Source organism: Rhinichthys klamathensis, unplaced genomic scaffold, assembly GCF_029890125.1.
Source record: "Rhinichthys klamathensis goyatoka isolate OS25496 unplaced genomic scaffold, OSU_Roscu_1.1 h1tg000040l_1, whole genome shotgun sequence".
Taxonomy (NCBI): Eukaryota; Metazoa; Chordata; class Actinopteri; order Cypriniformes; family Leuciscidae; genus Rhinichthys; species Rhinichthys klamathensis.
In genome coordinates this window covers 8,990,942-9,010,695 of record NW_026606587.1, presented here as the reverse complement: position 1 = coordinate 9,010,695, position 19,754 = coordinate 8,990,942, and the positions used below count along the sequence as shown (strand labels likewise).

The 19,754-nt window shown below is 36.8% G+C and overlaps 1 protein-coding gene across 5 annotated transcripts in view; it reads right to left on the bottom strand.

The window, feature by feature from the left end:
* The window catches only part of espn (espin), an 81,162-nt gene that overhangs the window by 23,237 nt on the left and 38,171 nt on the right, over positions 1-19,754 (bottom strand). For all 5 annotated transcript variants that reach the window (XM_056246754.1, XM_056246750.1, XM_056246751.1 and 2 more), the window contains one exon: positions 7,113-7,274. In XM_056246754.1, coding sequence (XP_056102729.1) covers positions 7,113-7,274 — 162 coding nt within the window. The remainder of the gene's footprint in view (positions 1-7,112; positions 7,275-19,754) is intronic.

Genomic DNA, 19,754 nt, shown 5'->3' with positions numbered 1-19,754 from the left:
GGGGTAACCTATACCATTAATATACAGAGACCACTGCAATTGAGTAAGGTATTTGTAAAACTGTTTGCCTGAAAAGTGTGAACAATGTGCAACAACCCTTATGAAAAAGAAGTATACTTCGAGTTCATTTTATGATGTATACTTAAAAATATACTTGAACATTCCTTAAGTATATGTAGTAAGTATTCTAATATCAATTTACTAGTAGTAAACTTGTAAGTGTACTATTTCAATTCTGCTTGGGATTAAATTGGCTCACTTTTTAGTATATAAAAATATACGTTTGTAGTGTAGCCTACTATAAGTGTAACAGTAGTAAGCTTTAAGTGCACATCTAGTTCACAACTACATTTCTCGTTTGTACTGCATCTGTACTACAAGTGAACTTATTATTTACTCTTTTAATGCGTGTAGTACTTTTTTTAGTTTATGAAAGTACACTTTGTAGTTTTATACTGCAAGTATACTTGTACGTTTTCTTTAAATAAACATAACATACTTATAGTTTATTATTTATTCATTATTTTTGCACTTAAAGTATACTACTGTGTTCCAATTTAGGTATTCATTTTTTATACTTGAAATATAACTGTACTTTAACTCTTTCCATTTTAAAAACATGTCATTCTAGCTTCATGCATCCTTTTTTTATCACTACTTGAATGTGGGTAAGTTTAATTAAAAAAAGCAACATTTTAAACAAAAAGATGAGAAAATCGCATATTTTGGTCAAAGACTACGTCCGGATCGGATTCAGAACGATGATCAAAACACAGATGGAGTAGATCGAGTCCATCAACACCGCCAAAGCTTCACAGTCGTTTCCTCTTCATGGTTTCAACATTTCATTCGGTAACATTAGGCAGTTTTGATTTATATGCTGTTTAATGTTTGATGATCGCGTTGTTTTACATTTGCGTAAGTAAAGTATACTTTAAGGAAAGAGGAAAGTAGATTTGAAGTAAACTCCTACGTACACCAGTGGACTAGCCAACACAAAAATTCAGAAGCTCAGAAATATGAACATAGGAACTTAGGAAGATATCATTATAAATCAATATTTTCAATGTTAGTAAATAAGACCGTATGTAAAACTATGTGAAAACGTAGTTTATTTAATGACTACTCATTCAAAAGATTAAACACACCTACAAGCCAAGTTTAGAATACTTAATTATACTTTTAAGTATAGTCCTGGATGTTTAAAACAATGGGACGGTACTTCTGCCTACGTCCAGCGTGACCTTTCCAACGTGATTACGTAATGCCTGGCGCGTCGCTGACCAGCACAAGACCAACAATTGTGGTTAAAAAGTATATACATTTTCATTTTTTGCAAATGACAGATCGTTTCGCTAGATAAGACCCTATTCCTCAGCTGGGATCGTGCAGAGCTGTTTGAAGCTCTTCAAAGCCCTTTGAAACTGCATTGATTTGGACTTCAACAATTTGGTTACCGTTGAAGTCCATTGTGTGGAGAAAAATCCTGAAATGTTTTCCTCAAAAAACGTAATTTCTTTTCCACTGAAGAAAGAAAGACATGAACATCTTGGATGGCATTGGGGTGAGTAAATTATCAGGAAATTTTCATTTTGGGGTGAACTAATCCTTTAATGCACTTTATGATTTTTGTGGCATCTAAATTTTTAGTTAAAAGTGTTCAGTGACACAATATGCACTTCAGTGGCACAGTGGCACTTCACTGTTCAGTGCCACTGTGCAATAATGAAAGTTTTTATTTGTCTGCTGAGTTATCAATATGCAGTCATGTGATACACATACCAGAATACCCCAGGTGGTACACAGCAAGTTGTATTTTCAGCTATTTAAATTATTATTATTTTATTAATTATTAAATAATTATTATTATTTAAGTGTTGCAATATAACGCAAAACCTATAGCGTTTATCGTATAGCAGTATGTATCATATCGTCAGGCCCTTGCCAATACCAGGCCCTAATCAATGGCTGATTGGGCAAAATTGAGAATTTTTTTAAAGTTCCCCTTTGGTGAAAATCAAGCTTTTAAAGTTGTTTATATGTCTATGTGGTGTTTTTAATGTGCTTTAAAACAAACCATGTGGAAATGCAAAGTCAACACCATTGCTGAGTATTTTCTGTTTAAAACTGCAGTGAACAGTCTCAAAAATGTGGTTTGAAATCATTGGTGTTTCTGACCTCTCAAACTAGCTTGAAACCATTCACTACAACGTGTGATTGTCAACGAGTGGATCTCTGCGCTGGTGTGAGTGAGTGGAGGCGGGGCTAATTTGCATATTCATAGAACCGTGTATACTAAATGGGGCAAGGGTGTAGAGTTACATTCAAACTATTTTAAGGCATGACGTTTTTTTTTTAAAGGGATAAAATTATTGACTACAGGGGGACTTTAAAAAAAAGTGCATTACTTTTTGTATTTAGGTGACACAAGTGGTAGAAACTAGCCAGAACATTTTCTCTGTCATGTTTTGAAGTGGTCATCTGTCATCTATGCCTAATTTTATTTACCCTCTAAATTATCAACATGATCAGGGTACATGCCTTCAGGCCTGTAATTGATACTTTTTTACCAAGTACTAAAAGTTCACTAAAAGTTCTTTTAGTATAATTCTAAAAATGTCCCCTTTCAGGTCGTGATACACACATGTTTTTCCAGTGAAATCTTTAATGATTTGAACATAATTGAACTTATTAAACATAAGAATAACGTTTATATTGTTAGTAATATTTCAATATGAACACTTGCTGGTCTGAAACAACTTAGGTTTACTAGTCATCCTCATTTATATAGCGCTTTTTAACAATGTAGATTGTTTCAAAGCAGCTTTACAGAGATAAACTTAATATAATTAATACTACTTAATACTAGATTCTAGTAGTCTGCTGTACTGTTATAAAGATCTCTGAATTTCGTCTTACAATTTAGCTATATAAATAGCACCAAATTGCATATTTTTGCTCATTTTGGGTCCCCCCCCCCCCCCCCCCCCCCCCCCCTCCCCTCTTCAAGTGTGAGCTCCATATTGTCCTACTGTATATCATTCTATATGAGCCATAAAATAATAATGTATCAAATTTGATTTAAAAAAACATGATATTTTTATAACTATTATTTCATATGTCAGGCTTTACAATTTAAAAATGACATTTTGGACACTAAAATGATCATAGGTCGAATAAAATAATAAATATACTTCCCAAAACCACTTAATCTGACCGACATACCTCCCACTGCATCCCGCTGTATGCATTACCGCTGGTGAATACACAATTAGATCTAATTGAGTGGTTTGCTGGAATGACAGGACATCTGCTAAGCTAAGAGCGGCAATCCTTTACACTCAGAATCTCTAGAGACCACCCGCCCCTATCGAGTGACGCCAAGTAAACAAGCCCTGACCTTTCACCCCATGCACCCCCACCTCTTGGACGCGTGGCACGCACGTGCCGGTTATCCCCTCCCCTCCTCCTCATCATCACTATCTCCACCATATGGTGCGTGTCATGTCCCATGCATGTCCGTGTTAATGGGTCATTCCCCAAAGAGACATGTGGAGTGCCATCTGGTTCAATCAAGTGGCCAGATGCCCCACTGGGCATCTAATTGGCTCAATGAAGATTAGATCCAATAGCAGAGAGGGGCCATATGAAATGCTGATATCTTGCAAATTATTCTTTCTCTAGATATGAAAGATGTTTCTCCTAAAATTCCTTAGGATTAATTCAAATAAACAGAAATGGCACCTTTTTGGGTAACACTTTATTTAGATAGTCCACTTTAGACATTTTACTAACTATAAGTATCTACGCAACCTCGTGTCAACTATACTATATTCATACTATTATAGTATTAGTAGATTGTCTGCTAAATAATATTAACACTTTATTTTAAATGGTCCCCCAACGGACTAAAAGTAATTTTATTAACTTTATTTATTAACTTTATTTCAGTTAACTTTATTTACTGACTGTCAACTTATTCTACTAACCCTAACCATAATCATAACCCTAACCTAACAGTCTATCAATACTCTAAACGTTAGTTGACATGTAGTTGCAAATTAATGAGAGTTAGTTGACGTGTAGCTACAAAAGTAGAATTCACTTAATATTCAACAATATTATTGATTTGACTGCACTGACACTATTGGATGAGAACTGAACAGAGCTAAGCTGCGTTTTCCAAGAGCATCGTAGAGACCATGGTTCATGGTTCTGGCTTACAATCAACTTAGGCTTACAGTGCTTTTGGGAAACGTAGCCCTGGAAGAAGACATCACTCTTTTTCTGCAGAACTGCTTTATAGATTAAATTAACTAATTTAATAAAGGATGATCTTTACAACAGAACTGAATCAACAATATTTCTAAAATCTATACTTAAAATGTACGATAATAAAAGTGGACAGGAACTAGGAGCGTATGTGGTCACTGTTCACTTTAATTAGGAAAAGAGCAGCTTCAACATTTCGCTAGAAATCTCCTTTTGCATTCCATGGAAGAAAGAAAGTCAGAAATACAGGTTTGATACGATGTATTTTGTTGATCCTGGAACAACATTCCTGTCCAAAAACATAGTCCTAACCCCTAAATCCCTACCCCTAAACCTAACCTACCCATAACTTATCCCTAAAATCAGAGGGAAATGACAGATGAATAAGAATGGCGTAGAAGCCCCTAACTCTTGTTTTAAGCTTAAACTTGACTTTAACTCTAAATCTATCTCTCAAATCGGATTGATTGATTGAAAGGTAAATGTAAATTTTCTTTCCCACGAGTCATCCTTCATATATAATAGGAGAAATCTGCGCTAGTAAATGCAGAGTTCAGGAGCAAACACAATACTTCTAGGACCAGCCGTCAGACTTACATAACACAATAAAGAAAGGCAGTACTGTTTACCCAGTAGCCCAATGTGTTTACAATAAATGTTGAACTGCAACGCTAGCTCTGGGATGCCACACCTTGCATGGATTTATGTTGCAATGTGACAGGTGATGAAGTGAAACCAGCTTCATTTAGAAAGAAGACAGCTGACTGGACAGGAAACAGCTGCTTTGTGTTTTGGCAACCATAATGGTTGTGGTTTTCACATAATGTAAGACATTGTTTCCTGCTATCGATACATTTATCATTCAATTATTTTTAAGTGTGAGCATTTTAGTGTAGAAATGCATAGTTTTTAATAAGATTCTAAACATTGCAAAGCACAAACACTTTGTCTCTATGAAATACAAGCATATAAAGCTTTTTAAAGGGGCCCTATTATGCGTTTTCACTTTTTCAATTTTACTCCCACTGCGCCCACGAAATACGCAAAAAAGGGGACGAGGCCTGGCTGAGCTGCTGCTATGTCAAAGAGATGCTGTTTTTTCCACTCCGTTTCCAAAACTCATTTGTTTGACCTTCCTAAGGCTGACATTATAACCCCAACGTTTATCTGTGCGCTGCACATTTTTACAGAGAACAGCTTCCAGAACCACAATAGGCTATAAGCACAAAAGCTTCTCCTGAAATGGAGCAGTTCCCACTTTGTCGGGACCATCTGTTGTTTGTTCATCTGTTCTTATTATTTCTAATTGTGTTTTCTATTAACAGTTCCAATAATAAGTTTTATGTAGTTGCTATGATGTAAACAAAGGGCAAAGCTTTGCATCTGCTCGCCTGCTAGCTAACATTACAGTATTGATGTAGTGTTTACTGTAGCATTTGTAAGCTCTCACTTTTGTAAGGCTGTTCACCGGCCCTTAGGAAAATTAACTATGGTTTTGGAAAAAAACTAAAAACAAAGAAGTTTGCTAGGTTTCTGAAGATCCAGACATATATTCTGTCCAATGAAGACAAAAAGTATTAGGTTGTGTTTGTCATACGTTGGTTAATGTAATAAATCAGACATGTGGACACCTGTACATCTGATAAAAAAATCGGCGTAAAAGCAGCATTTGTTTGCAGATGACACTTAAAAGAATAGTTCACTTAAAAAGAAAATATTTTGAAGAATGTCGGTAACCAAACAGTTGATGGACCCCATTGACTTCCATAGTATTTATTTTCCTATGGAAGTCAGTGGGGTCCATCAACTGTCTGGTTACCGACATTCTTTAAAATATCTTCCTTTGTGTTCAGCAGAAGAAAGAAATTCATACAGGTTTGAAACAACTTGAGGGTGAGTAAATGATGACAGAATTTTTTATTTTTAAGTGAACTATTCCTTTAATATTTCATTATCTAATAAAATGACATTGAACGGTATTTAAGTCTCCAAATACTTGTTGGGGTCCTCTGTATACCTGAGATCACTAAAATACTAAACACATGCCTAATTATAACCTTTTCACCATTTTTTTTATTTGGTAGCATTGTTAGTCTTACAGATATTATTTGACGTCCAAGTCCTGAGTCCAGACTTAAAGGCAGGGTAGGTAAGTTTAAGAAACTAGCAGAAAACTGCTGGATTTTGAAAGTATTCACAGAGAAACTCCCACCCCCTCCCTTCTGGGCTCCTTCCAAAGCCACGCCCCCAAAACACATGAACGCGTGATGCCGACCGCTCAGCTGGAGGACGCGTTTACCAGCGCCGAGCGGAGAGGAGCGCAGTGCATGGAGTGACATCACCTTTTTTTGCCTTGTTTGCCAGCACTGACTGTATATGCAGGTAAAGGTGGTACTGGGAATTTTGACTGCTCTTTCTCTGCCATTATTGTGAGACTTCCTAGCTTCCAGCCGGTACGTGCCTCTCCTCTTTCGAAATGAGCGAGTCAACCGGGTGCACGCATGTGGGCAGCTCCTGTAGCAGCAGGGGTGGTAGCCATGGTAGCGAGGGAGAGTGACAGTCGCCCAGCCAATCATTGCATTCATTCCGAATGGAAAGAGTAGCTGTGTTTATTGCAGCCCTGAGAGGACTACAGACACTCGATTTTTATTCTCTCCTTTTCAGAGTACTTACATTTTAGATTTGTATTGGTATATAAAGACAGTTTAAACAAATTTGGGAAAAAGTGTTTTAGAAACAAACTGCCTACCCTGCCTTTAAGATGTAGCAAGCATACAGATAACCATTCATACTTTTACTGAAATTGGAAAAATATGAACATGAAAATGTAATTGCGTTACCTCCTCGTTGGGTGCCATGGCTCTGTTGGGGTACTGGTCCGTGGTATCGCTACCCAGGGTTTTGTAGTAATCCCCAGTGCTGGGCTGCTTGCTGAAGCTACGAGACTTCCGATTAGAGTCGACTCTTCGAAGTCTTTCGTGGCTCTCGCCAGGATTCAACTCCTGCCGAAATGAACAGCACATGTTCAGAGATGGAAACAAAATAAAATGCAGAATTTTAACATTCAGTCATTGAAAAAAAAAAAATCATACGAATCAATCACTTCATTTCAGTGTTGGGGAACGTGTCTATGGTCTACGGCCCTATAGTAATATTTGGATATCGGTTAAATCCTAAGAGTTAAAGTCACCAAGAAATCAAAATTGAATTTTTTGCATTATTCTTCAATAATAACTCCCTTTTGCAACCAAATCTCTTCTTTTCGCGATCTGTTGTTTACTGGCGCAAGGGCGGGAAAACCTGTCACTCACATGAGATTGATGCAAACAACAGTGATCCAATGATCCAATCAATTCCAGATAAACAAAATCAAGTTCTGCCCTACATTTTTCAGATATACATCACAATTGGGAAGAAAAGACTATTGCAACTTCTGTTTTTATGCAGATTTTAAAGGGTCAGTTCACCCAAAAAAAAAAAAAAAAAAAGAGTCATCAATTACTTTGGTTACATCAGTAATTGGTTACTTACTGGTTTGGAACAAGTTCCAAGACTTTCATTCATCTTCGAAAAACAAATTAAGATTTTTTAAATTTTAAAATTGTCCCTCCATTGACTGTCCATACAACTACCAATTTGTTGCTTTAACTAATCAACTAATAGTAAAACTAATCAATATGATTTGAGAAATTAGAAATTTTCTGAAGATACTCGATCGCTTTATATGATGAACCAATTGAATTTAGGCTTTTACTCAAATATAAACATTGATTAGAGAACATAAACAGAAGCTCAACCGTACTTGCATGATGCATAAGAACAAACCTCATTGGTTCTTGCAGAAGCTCAAACTTGCTGCGTAGCACATGAGAATGAACCTCATTGGTTCGCACATGAGAATGAACCTCATTGGTTCGCACATGAGAATGAACCTCATTGGTTCGCACGCGTCAAGCATACATGCTTGAGCTTCCGTTTACCACAACTGATGTGTGAGTAGATGAATATTTGTGTGTGAATAAGCCTAAATTAAATCTCTTCATCATATATAGCGATCATGTCTCTTCAGAAAATTTGGACTAAACCACTAGATTCATATGGATTGGTTTTACGATCTCTTTAAGAAGACAAAGCGACAAAGAGGTAGTTGTGTGGACTTTCAATGGAGGCACAGAAATGTCTAAGATTTCATGAAAATATCGAAAGTCTTATTGCTTTGAACGAGGGTGAGGAATTGATGACAGGATTTTCATTTTTGGGTAAGGTACATTTTTCGTTTCCATTGAAACGGTTTAACCATTGAAGTTTAAAAAACAATATTTATGAGTACTGTGGACCTATTTCAAGAGTCCATTAAAAATAGCATTTTTATAATTAAATTACACTATAAACTCTACTCAAATACTTAAAGTGAATCGAGTGAAATCCTTAAAATTAGAAACATCATTTTAACATAAATCGTTTGCAGTCAATTACTAGCTAGCAGTAGTGCACATGCATGTGCTAACATAACTAGCAGATTATCACTGTATTAGTTTGTGGACAATTATTGTGTTTTAAATAAAGCATCACGCAGGGATGGGTCAAAGAATATTGTGATTATGTTAATCATAATCACAATATTCTTTGACCCATCCTTGACCTAACCACAGACTCTACACTTCAGCACAATGGTAACCCTTAAGACTCCAACATAATAGACACAACTTTAAATCCTGACAGAACATTAACATGGACACATCTCCGTCTATATTATTCTTGTGCATTTTTTTTTTTTTTTACATTTACACTCCTTATACAGTTTCAATTTTTAAAATGGTATATTTTAGGGAACTGGTCAACATTTTTGACACTCTTTTTAATAAATGTGTATAGGTTTTATTTTATTTTTGGAGGAGGGGTGTAGCAAATGAAATATCTAAAATATTATGTTTATAAAAACCATATGAATAATAATTCAAATACAAGAATTATAAAAAATATTGTTTACATTTGTTTTAGAAGAAGTCGAATAAGTAGAAACTTAAGCAACACACTGTTGAAGCTGCTGTCACTTTTTTAAATGACACGTCACCTTACATATTTGAATACTGACTTCCCGCCCCCACACGAACGCCATGAAAAGGTGGTTATATTAACTTTGTAAGTGACAGGCTTTAGTGTCAGTGTGAAATTTCTCATTTAATTTGTCAGACAAGATTTTGACTATTCCTCTTCCCACTGTTGATAGCACTGCTTAAAAATGCCACAAACCAATGCCAGATCTTCTGTTCTAGGTAATCTGAAACAGACTATTAATTGAAATTTCATCCCATATTAAAGTTGCTCCACTTTAGAAAAACCTGACAAATTAAGCCACATAAACTCTCAATAATTCCTCTTGAGTTTATGTGGAAAAGCCTCATGTGACCAGCTGAAACAAAAAGACTTTTCATGGCACAAAAGCTTAACTGTAACATGGATTTCTAAGCCTCATCGTCTTAGTAGAAGGCAAACAACACAGCAGACTAAAAGAGAGACTGTCTGACCCCTTGTATGTTGTTTCAGTATCAATGTACTGAACGGTTTCACTTTCTGCAGCTGTCACTCACTTGTGTATGATAGTGAATCTTCATCACTGATCTAAAACCATCACCTGCCTTTAGTAAAGGCTTAACATCACAAGGACAACAGAAATGACATTAGAGCAATCTCAGACGTGTTTTCAAGACTTTCTAGAAATTTCCAACACAAAAAGGCAATGCTTTGTTTTCTCTCAAGATTTCCCTAATGCAAAGTCCTTGAATTTGCATAGTAATCAACCTTATGCAATGCAAGTCTAAAGCAAATAATGTCACAGAATAGTTAAAGAAAAGCACCAAACGTGAGACATTAATCAATTGTTTGATGTTATATTGTGATTTAAACATTAAAGGTACCTTTCATAAAATAATTTAAAAAATATATATTTTGGATATTTAAAAAAAGAAATACAGCATGATCTCTGCCAGAAAGCATATCCGCACATCTACAGTATGACAATGAATTTGAATTCGGTCATGGGTTTTTATTTCCCATGCCAGCTCTGAGGATGGTATTATCCATGCATGTTCTTCCAGCATCCAATTTGCATTGTTGTCTAAAGCACTGTCCTCCATGCAGAATTACTCCCAGTGTAACTGGATTCATCCCAGTGCAGATGGTTTGATTATCATACCTCAGAGAAAACGCTGCTTGAAAGGCTATAGCTGACCTCTATACAATGTGGACGGACCTGAGCCTATTTAAAACCTGCTGAATTTTTCATCACCAGTCACCAATACTTATTCTTCAGTTGTGACTGATCTAAAGAGTGTGCAGTAAGGTTAGATGAAGACAAATTGAGTGAAGAAAATGAAGGCAGTGCAGTTGAACGTATATCTGATTATGCATTCAATGCATTTGAAAGGTTCTCTAGGTTATCACAGGTTACTAACCAACCAGAGGTTACATCATCGTATAATAATAACTAAACATAAGTAATAACTGAAAGTCTGGAAAACATTCCCGACAAAAACGTCCATTGCAGCTGCAAAGACAATTACATAATTACACACAAAGCTCGAGTATTTACAAGTAAACCAAACCAACACAGTTTTAATGCTTGCCACCATCATTATTTCATAACAAAATAACACTGAATAGCAGTCTTACCCTTTCTGACTGCCCTTATTTCTTTCCACAGTGCTGTCACCTTACGCGAAGGTTTAAACTGAGAGCCGGTAGATGCACAGGTGTCACAGGATCTCCATTCTACTGTGAGTCATTCTACCTGACACACGACTTGCCTTTCCCCGCCCCTTTCAAACAATCACATCCCAGAGCCATGACTTCACTGTTCACCTGTTAACCAACCACAGGTCACAGCGCTCATGGGCTCTTATGCAAACCATTGTGACACAGTGGCTAAGCATGGCCGTTCCGACTCGGCTTTCTCACCGGTCGAAGGATTGCATTATGCACACCGGCCACCGAAGGGAATCTGATTACAAATAAAAGTGGAGATCTCTCTCAAAGGTAGTTGATTTACAAAAATAACAAGTGGCAGTGGGTGACAAGAGTGTAGCAGAACAGTGTGAATTAGAAATAGAACATAATGTGAATCTTTTGTGTATAAGAACACAAAGTGTATAAGAATTATGTTGAATGAAATGCCGATCTTGGATTAAAAATAAGCCTGAAAGTGAACTCAGGTGAACTTATATAACATTCTAGTGTAAGTCGAACGAATCATAGCCTAATATGGGCCTGAGTTACTAAATGGTGTGGTATTCAAATATATTAGAGCTCTATACACAAACTAACCTTGAGCGAGGTGAATAGACTAAACACAACCCAGAACTGTCAGTATGTGGTTGCTATGCATTCTTGTTTTACCATGGTATTCAAGCAAAGGGATGTTTTTTTCTTTAATACACATTGTTTCTTCCAATGATTTCCCCTCCAAACTTTGATAAATGTTTGTGTTAGAATAAGCGAAAAAGAAACAGTATGTATTATATTTCTTTATACGAGTATTATTCACCTCTTCACGTAACATGAGCATTACAAATCTGATATATGTGATTATTACAAATGCATATGAATGTTATATCTCTCTCCATATCTATGAGCATTACACACCTCACCTATAAGGTTGAAAAAAATAACATTTCTGATATGCAGTAAGAATATAGAGAATAATGTTAATAGCAGCACAGAAAATTTGATGAGATGTTCAAATTGAAATATTTTGATTGCAGAGTTTGACAAATTGAGATCTCTACTGAAACTTTAGATGTTACGGTCTCCCTTTGCTCTTCATTCAATCCCATTTCTGTCTAGGAGAAACAACTTAGATAATGAACTCTTGTATGCGATTTCTCTTTTTAAAATAAATTCAATCCTGAAAGGTTCCATCTCCTGAAAAGTACATGTAATCTGTTAAGTAAGTGTATGATTGTCATCTCTAAATCCCGCCTCACGATCACCCCCGCCCAACAGCATTACAGCAGCTCTGCAGCATAAAGTCTTTGACCATAAAAGGAAAAGCAGACTGCATGTGATTTGAGACGACAGGTTCTAGAGGATTTCTTCATGTCTTATTAAAGTATTTATTTTCATTAGAAGGAGACTACATTTTTGCTCTATGAAGTTAATTATGTACGGAATTAGTCATGATTTGGTCATGAAATATTTATATAAAGTACTTACACTCTATAACATATTTTCCAGTTTACGGAACCTATTGAGTCACAAATATTTAAGAAATGTGATTTACTTGAAACTACATAAAAACCCATGTTAGACAAGCAGAATTCCCAAGTGTCAAGTGCTGAGTTATATTTACAACCTTTAAAAACTATATCCCATAATCCTTATTATATTACATTGTTACATAATTATATTATATCATCATGTGTTACTAACAACAATTATTAAGACAGAAGTTGAAATAACTTAAAAATATAAATGCATCATGTTGACTCGACGTTTTTAACTTTTCATCAATTCCTTTTTAACAGTGCAGTTCAATAGAATTGCAAGGCATTTCAGAGGGTTAATGGCAGAAATTCAGGTTGTATTTTTATTTAAGTACGTATATTAATTCTTCCATACAAAAATGTTTATTTGGACCTGTCTAAATCATCATGAAAGGAATTATATTGGATAAAACTGTAGACAGACAACATAAGTAAGTGATTCTTATAAACTAGTCTTATAAAACTAAGATGCTATATTTTCAAAAATATGCATATTTTAACATGTATTATCCATAGACTGATGTACAGTAAGTGCATTACTGTAAACAACACATTTTTTACATGTATTCAAATTTGAGGGATATTTTTTCAGCATCTGTGCTACTGAATGCCTAGGAATTATTATCTCCTAAAAAGTGCGGGAATTTCTAAAGTTGCCACATCCCTAGGATACACTAAACATACAAGGACAATTTTTTCTTCTAGAGACTAATCACCGTCTCTGCTCTATGGCCCAGTGGAAGAGATACTGTCTGAGAGGAGAGACAGGGATCAGGCAGAGGGTCATTCTGGGGGTCAGAAGTCATAGACAGGGTCTAGCTGAAGGTTTAATTATGTTTGGTGGATAAAGTAGTAATGGATGCCACTGAAGTGTTGGGGAAAATTACTTTCAAAAGAAATGGATTACAATATTGCTTCACTCCTTAAAAAGTACTAATTGCATTACTCAGTTAGTTTTTATGGAAAGTAATGCATCATGTTACTATTGCATTACATTTTCTCACCTGGGTTGAGGTTGCTTGTTTGTTTTTTAATAACAAAAATAAAAACAAAAGTTCTATTTTGGCAAATGTAAAGACCCTTTCACACCAAACGTGAAATGAAAAAGCCTCAGGCTGAAGGAAATGCAAATTCGCGCCTGTACAGAAGAGGGGGCGCAGCTCAAACAAACCTTTCAACTGTGTGGCCGCAGGAGAAGAGAGTTTGGTAACACTTTATAAGAAGTATACAGTAAAAAAGTACTTACAAACTATTAGTTTATAGTTAATTCATTGTTCATATATTGTAGTCTCTACATTGTTAATATATTACAGTTTTTTTGAATTGCTAAAACACTAAATCCCATTCTTTGAACCAAATTCTCAAAAGCCTAAACCAATTTGTCGAATAAATCTACATAAATCTTTTTGCAAAACTCTAAACACTTTCTCACTCACTAAAACACAATTTCAAAATGCTAAACACAGGCAGACAAAAGTTAAACACAACTACAACAGTTGTCATCGTTTACACACAACGACTGAAATTGTTCACACTTATTTCTAATGATGTGACCAAACCAACTGTTCAAAATACAAGTCAGTTCAGAGTGCCAAAATTGACTCAAAATGTTGCACTGAATGTTGATAAAAAAAAACAATGTAAGATTTATGTATTTGTAAATATTTTAAGAAACACTGAAAATGATTGCAATTAATGTCTATAAAGGATGGTTTAAAGCACTAAATTGAACATAACATTTTCCCATTTTCCCAAGTGAGAACTATTTACTTGTTATACCCAATGAACAATTCCTTTACTATGAGCTAATTAAACAATACTAATTGTGTTAAAGGTACAATCGGTAATTTTTTCGCCACCAGAGGTCACATTTTCAAAACAATAACAAAGGCGAAGCTTGATGACGCTATGAAGGAGAGTGGAACTACGGGAGATGTCGTTTTCACCATCCAGAGATGTATCGAATTCACGAATCACAAAAACTAATTTAGCTATGATTTATATATTACCTGTCCATTTGATAACACTATTTTATGTCATCGTAATGAATTAGCTGCAAGGCACGTGAAATGTGTAATATGTGACTATTTGTCGAATGATTTGGTGGGTTAATGCTGCGCAGTTTTACACGTTTAAAACAATCGTTCTAAAAGTACATTTGAACAAACCCACAGTATTTGCAAGTAATGGCTAAATATTTTTGTGCAACACATACTTTATTTCACTGCCATAGACATGGTCACCAGACTTGATAAACGTATAATGTATGTGTACAATAAATCATATTTGTTTACCTGTCTATTAAAACACATGCGAGAGCAGAGTCTCTGTCACGTCCAAGTTTGTCGCGGAGATCTCTCCATCTCGAAAGTGCCACGCTGATATTGATCCTTGTTTTATTTCTCCGTTTGTCCCAAAGCATGCTTGCCTTAGTTGACCAACGTTTACGTTTTTTTTTTTTTTTTTTTTCTGTACTCGCCAATCAATAATCGTGAACCATCACATGATGACTGAACGACACAACAGCGGGGTGCGCAATATTTGTATCATAGATATATATTGATCGCTCATTAGCGGCCCATTGAAACTGCCGCTAATGAGTGATCTATATATTATATCTATGATTTCTACAAGCGGAAACTGAGGATAGCGCAGATATTACGTGATTGATATGCGACAATGACAAGGGACGAGCCATTATTTAAAACTGGAATTTCTCTGGATTTACAAATCCTTAGGAACTTTGGGATAATGTAAGTACACAACTGCATGATATATATTACACCGTGCAAGTGATTTAATTATAAACTAATAGTTTGTTAATGATTACTGTATACTTATTTTAAAGTAATACCAAAAGGGTATTGCTCAAGTAAGAGAAGAACCCTCTTGTGCAATAATAATAAAAAAAGTAACACAAATGTGATGTTTATAAAGTCATTTTTTGTATGGTCAAGTATGGTTGAATTGGGTCATTAAAGTTGAGCAGCAAAGACAATGGTTAATAAAGTAAGATTAAATACAAAAAAATTTGATTATTTAATAATTTTCTGAGTTTGCATTTCACTGTTTTTATTCATTTTGAGGAATACTGAATCTGTTTATGTGCAAGCAAGATGAGTAATGCTCACATTTAGTCTAAAACTACAATCATAATATAAACTGAAATGTGTTGTGAAGCAAGCTAATGAAAATGAATAAAAATTACACTCAGACATTTTAAGTGTATAGATAATTTTTGGAGCCTCTGAATACATATATTTATTGCATACTAAGTGAAGTGTTAAGTTCTGATGTTTTTTTTCACGAGTTAGTCCACCTTAAGGTACAATGGTAATCATGAAAACAAGGTTTGATGGGAAGATACAAGCTATTACTTCAAATGCTTAGCAAAAAGGCCTGGCAAACAAGTGCATTATCTGCTCTTCATATTCCAAAGATGCCATTAGTACAGTTCAATTCCCAGTAATAATCTGAGAATTTGTGTGTTGGGATGTGCTGGCATATCTGATTTAATTAGTTAAATTAATGTCAAATCTGTCATGCAATGCATCAATAGAGCCTTTGGAAGGTCAGCTTGGCTAATGGAAGCCCTCATTAACGAGAACACAAAAGTAGCATTGTGTTTTTGTCTATACGAGTGTTTGAGTCCATATCGTGTGTGTGCACCTGCTCTGGGCTTAGCCGCATTGTGTTTATTAGTGTGCACAGGGTCGTGTGTATTTTTTTTAGAACAGATTGAAGTTTGTTGGCCAGACAACAGAAGATGCACTGCTGGTCTGATTATCCAGCTTTTCTAATGGCCGCTGTGCACCACTGTGTGCTATTTGTGACAAACCGCTGTGATTAAGTTTATGGATGATTAATTAGAACATATTGTGTTGCTTTACTGTCAAAGCTAACTAAGGTGTTATCTTACACCTACATATGTATTTCATGCCAATTAAAAAGGGATGAGATTGTGGTAAGTGTGTGTTAATTAGATGTAAAATCCACAGGGAATGCTTTCCTATTATGGGCCTATACGCAGAATAACTAAAGCTCTGTGGAATATTTAGTTACACAAGACTCAGATGGGATGCAACTAACTCGGCAAGCTGATCTTTGTAATTAACTGAGCTGTATCATTATATCATATTGCTTGAATGCATTTATTTTAACTTTAAGATGTTAAGTCATTAACATCAGAATAGTGGTTGAATATCATAAAATATTCTGGAATCTTTAGTTCTTTTCTACAACCTAGTGAGCTGAATATCTAGTCAACTCATGATTTTACCCATTTTATTTCTGTATTGTGAAGTATTTTACAGAATGCATTTCGAAAAGCTAAGAAAATAATTTAAGATGGAGGATGAATCAAAAGAAATGTAAATATAATATAAATATACATACATTTGATTCAAAACTTGTAAGTATTGAAAAAAATTGAGACATATTACAATTATTACAAGTATTTAATCCAAAATGTATGTGTGCTGTGTATTTTATGTGTTTTTATGCTTATTATAGGTCAAGTCTAATGTAAGTGTATAGCACTTTTCACATTACTTCGAAGTAGCTTTACAGACAATCATTATGTTAATGTTTATAATATATTAATATCTTTATGCCTTGTCGCATTTAGCAGATTAGAACTGGGCAATAATATAGATTACATTTTTAAAACTATACAACCAATCAAGAAACTGGGATTTGCTAAATAATATATCTCACCCTACACAAGTATACTGTATGTTTGCGGATACAGCATACTGGTGATATATGGATATAGTAAATCAATTCAGGAAGTTGTGTCTCTTGTGCACTTCACATGAATAGCGCTATTTTGCGTGCCATGCAGAGTTGCCTATGTAAAGCAATCAGTCTCCATTTCATTTGGGCTGCCTTTTGTGTTGTGGTACATGTTCATTTGCAGTTCTGTTCTGATTGTGAGCCTTACATGCATAAGAAACACAAAAATGTATGAGTCCTGTATATAAGCATACAGGATTATAGCTTTACTCACTCTTGTCCACTATTGTACAGCAATTTATGTAAAGGCTTTTATTCTATACTGTCCATTAGTACAAATAAGACTCTTTTATGTTCCATGAATAAACATTGTGATTCAGGACTTTAATCCTCATGGCTTCATATCTGTTTGATGAACAGAAACACACTGCAGATGATGACTCACTAGAGGCCATGTGCTCTGCACTCCGAATGGATGAATTTTCAGTGTAGCTCTAGATGAAATAAACAATGATCTTATTTTTAAAAGGGTCATGAAATGCATTTACAGATCTTATGTTGTGTTTCTTGACATTAGCTTATCAAGTTAAGTCAAATTCTTAAGTCAAGCCTTTCTGTTATAAGGGCTCAAAAGCCAAATGACTTTCTAAGACGAAGAAGAGGAAAACGTCTAGGTTATCTATTGTAATCTTTCGTCAGTGACTGACAAATTGGGATCTCGCCTGAGAGCCCTATCACCTTCAAGTGTCAACAGAACCGGCCAATGGACATTGGCGAGTGAGATTTGCATCACGAACCACGCCTGTGTTGCGGGTATAAGGAAGCGTGCAGTACTCACCCATTCAGTTTTCGCTGAGGAGCCGAGCCAGTGCCCGGACGCTCAGCGATGGACACAGGGATTGTGGCGACGGGATGGAACGTCTCCGTTCCCTCCTTCATGTTATAATAGGTAACCTAGACATTCCCATTCAGTCAGTCACTACGAGTTACGTCAGTGACTGTCGAAATGGGGTGCCGTGCCCTGTCCCTGAGCAAAATGATCCAGGGGAATGAGCCTGGGAGCCTGATTCCCAGAACTCGCGAGAAACACGAGTTCTGAGAATCAGGTCCGGATTGGCCAATACAGCGCAACCAGCAAGACCTGCTCCTCGTCCTCCCTGACCTTGCACAGGGTCTGGGCGAGTAGGCTCACTGGGGGAAACACATACTTGTGTAGGCCCCGGGGCCAGCCTCCAAATCAGCTGGATCACCTGGGGGTGGAGCCTCGAATCTTCCGCGAGTGTGAGCTTTCGTGAGAGCGTTTCGGCTGCATGATTGAGCTTGTCCGGATGCTTGTCCTGCAGCCACGGTAGAAACCGGCGGAGGGCAAGGAATACTGCTAGCAACTCGAGGCAATAGATATGTCAATGCAGTCGAGGTCCTGTCCACGAGCCCGAGGCAGAATGCCCGTTGCACACGTGGAGGCATCTGTTGAGACAACAACATGCTTGGACACTTGTTCTAGGGGGATTCCGGCCCATAGAAAAGCAAAGTCTGACCATGGGCTGAAAGCTTGGTGGCAAGTCGGAGTGATGATCACTTGGAGCGAACCACGGTGCCATGCCCATCTCGGGGCCCGGTTGTGTAGGCAGTGCTGAAGCGGTCTCATATGAAGCAAACAGAGCGGCGTGACCGCGGCTGCGGATGCGACATGCCCCTGGAGCCTCTGAAATCATTTCAGTGGAACTGCTGTCCTGCCTTTGAATGAATTCAAGCAGTTCAGCACTAACTGAGCACGCTCGTTCGTGAGACGACCAGTCAGGTTGACCGAGTACGCGTCCTTCAGGTCGATTGCTGCAAACCAATCCTGAGAGCGAAAGCATTCGAGAAGGCGTTTCTGCGTAGCATTTTGAACGGAAGCCGATTCAAAACACGCAGATCCATGATTGGTCGAAACCCACCACTCTTCTTGGGTATCTTGCACTAGCAAGGCTCCCAGACACCGAACAAGCAGGACGAGAGGGACCACTGTCGATAGAAAACGGGGGAGGAAGCGTCGTTCTATGATAATTTGGATAAAATGGATAATTGGCGCCAACATGCTTCCATACTGACAAAGTTCTTTATGCACATCTGGGAAGAAAGGCACATCTGGGAAGAAAGGCACAGGGTGGGGTAAGGCGCTTTCCATGTTGCGCTCCGCCCCCAGAAACCAATCATACAGCAGCGATCGCTCAGAACGAATCCGAATGCGAATGCGGCCCGGCAAGTATGGCTGTCAACTCAATCTGATTCAGCATGAGCACAAACCATTACAGTTTACCTGACGGAAGCGCCCTCGCTGAATCCTCGGTCTTCCCAGGTGTTGAGCAGACACACAGCTGTGTTTTTACACACAAGCAGCAGCTGGGCAACAGCAAAGGGGACTCGAGCCTTTACGAGAAAGGTGAGTCGCGACCAGCGTGCCGACATGGTCATGTTCTCATGCGAGAACATTAATTAATGACA